The sequence below is a fragment of the Agrilus planipennis genome, unplaced genomic scaffold, assembly GCF_000699045.2.
Source record: "Agrilus planipennis isolate EAB-ADULT unplaced genomic scaffold, Apla_2.0 scaffold55, whole genome shotgun sequence".
In the NCBI taxonomy this organism is placed as follows: Eukaryota; Metazoa; Arthropoda; class Insecta; order Coleoptera; family Buprestidae; genus Agrilus; species Agrilus planipennis.
This window is the reverse complement of record NW_020438918.1, coordinates 1421495-1423760: the sequence shown is the minus strand read 5'-3', so window position 1 is coordinate 1423760 and position 2266 is coordinate 1421495. Positions and strand designations below refer to the sequence as shown.

Genomic DNA, 2266 nt, shown 5'->3' with positions numbered 1-2266 from the left:
TTTTTTTTTAGGTTTAAAAATTTCCGCGCGCGCCCCTTTTTAACCTTGCGCCCCTAGGCATATGCCTACTTTGCCTTATGGACAATCCGCCACTGATTGCGAGGAAGAATATTTAATAAAAACGTTCCAAACAAAAACAAATGACGAAATCTATACATTGGAATTGTATGTATGTAGGTAATCAAAAAAAGGTTAAATCTCGTAGAGTCTGGACTGTTAAAAAGGGTAAAACATTAGTCTTCTCCCTAACTCCTCCTCTCTCCTGTAACACAAAAGACGACAGTGCGCCACTGTCCTGTTTAGGTTATTAGCGAAAGAATTTTCGTGGGTTTTATGGCTATAGCTCACTTCTGTAGGCTTCTCTTCGTTTGGTTTTTCTACGTTGTTTCGAAGTGGAATTTAAATCATTTCACTCGAAATCTTACAATTTTGCTTAAATGCGTTTTATCTATCTTAACTTCCTATGCGTCAAAAATCTTAATTAGAATTGTACAGAGAAGGATGGAAAAAGGGCGGAAGAACTATTAGGGGAAGATCAGTTTGGGTTCAGAAGAAATACGGGAATGAGGGTGGCCATTTTAGCTTTACGAGTAACAACAGTAAATACAGTACAAATGTCGGGATAGATATACAGCGGCAAAAGATTAGTATGCTTAGATTTGCAGATGATAAAGCAGTGTTAGCAGCTAGCAAGGAGGAGTTGGATATAGTTTTAAATAAAATGGAAGCGATATTGACAAAACTATATTGTATGGAAGTAAATAAAAGTAAAACAAAAATGCTGGTATGCAAGGTAAAAAACAGTAGGGAAAGAGCGAATATAAAGATAGGAGACGAAAAATTAGAAAAAGCGACTGATTTTAGATATCTAGGAAGTCAGATAAGTCAGGACGGAAGGAGTAGTAGGGATATACAGCAGAGGATAGTGCAGGGTCGAAACATGGACAGTGGGCGCGACGGAAAAAGAAAGGTTAGAAGCGTTTGAAATGTGGTGTTACAGGCGAATGATGAGGATACCGTGGATAGAGAAGGTTAGAAATGAAGAGGTAGTAGAAAGATTAGAAGAACATAAGACTCTATAGAAGTCAATGAGAAATAAGATAGGTTGGTAGGACACTTTCTCCGGCATGAAGGTCTTGTCAAAGACATCTTAGAGGCAGAAACAGGAGTTAATAGGAGTAGAAGTAGACCTAGATTAGATTAATTTTCGCAAATAGTTAAGGATGTGAGATGTTGTAGTTTTAGGGAAATGCGAAGATTAGCTCAGGATAAGAAAGAGTGGAGGTGCGTGTCCAACCAGTCTTAAAACTGACGACCTTATGATGATGGTCTTCTTTTTTGAGGACTTATTTCTTTAGTACTAAGCACGCCACAAATTTTCATTTATTGTGATAAGAACGATCGAGTGTTGAGGAATCCAAAAGATTCTACCTTTTATTGATACGTAATTGACAAAATGTGAATGAATTTTGTTGTGGGACTTACGTGGCGCTTGGGTTTATACAATCGCGAATGTTGTTAGTTTCGGCCCTGGTTTCAGCAACCGGGGAATTTGCTAATTCCGGTGTTCCATTTTGCACACTGTCGCCGAATGCAATAGCAACTAGGCAGATTGAGAATACAAAAGTGATGATGCTATAAAAAGACATCGTGACTACTTGCACTTACACTGATAATATGCAAAATTGTCTATTACAGTTCTTGTTTTATAGTATTTCTTATCATTTTATCGTAAACTAGTTAACAAAGCAGAAATAGGAGCGGCCATAAAAATTTGTAAGGAGCACTTGAATGAGTTGTGATGTTTGATATAAAATGTAGAATTTTAATACGTGGGTCGATGGTAGATCTGCCGGTCGAACAGGGTTGGCGGTCAAAGATTGCTAGGCGTCTGCTTGTGGTCACAAGTCGATGTAAATAAACCTACGTATATAAGGGATAAATATTCGATGATTGAATAATGTCGATGCGTTGCGTCTAATAACGCTATAATCTTGACTCGTACTGGTTTCGTTACATTAGTTTGTTTGCTGTACAATTACAGTTAGGCGGGTCATTATCACTACATAGCATAAAACAAAGTCGCTTTCCCGCTGTCTGTCCCCTACGTATGCTTAAATCCTTAAAACTACGCAACGGATTTTGATGCAGTTTTTTTTAAAGTGATGTCGTAAATAAACACATTTTTTGCGCTTACATTGCAAACGCTGGCTGAACCCTACGAGATAGATCAAAATAATGTACTACAGTATTGTACACCTTAAAA

General features: G+C 37.7%; 1 protein-coding gene across 1 annotated transcript in view; it reads right to left on the bottom strand.

Annotated features, from left to right (window-relative positions):
• LOC108740097 overlaps nt 1-1694 on the bottom strand; it is a 3744-nt gene extending 2050 nt beyond the window's left edge. Inside the window, exon 1 of the mRNA XM_025973713.1 lies at nt 1486-1694. Coding sequence (XP_025829498.1) covers nt 1486-1649 — 164 coding nt within the window. The 5' untranslated portion in view covers nt 1650-1694. The remainder of the gene's footprint in view (nt 1-1485) is intronic.
• Between the last annotated feature and the right edge of the window lie 572 nt (nt 1695-2266).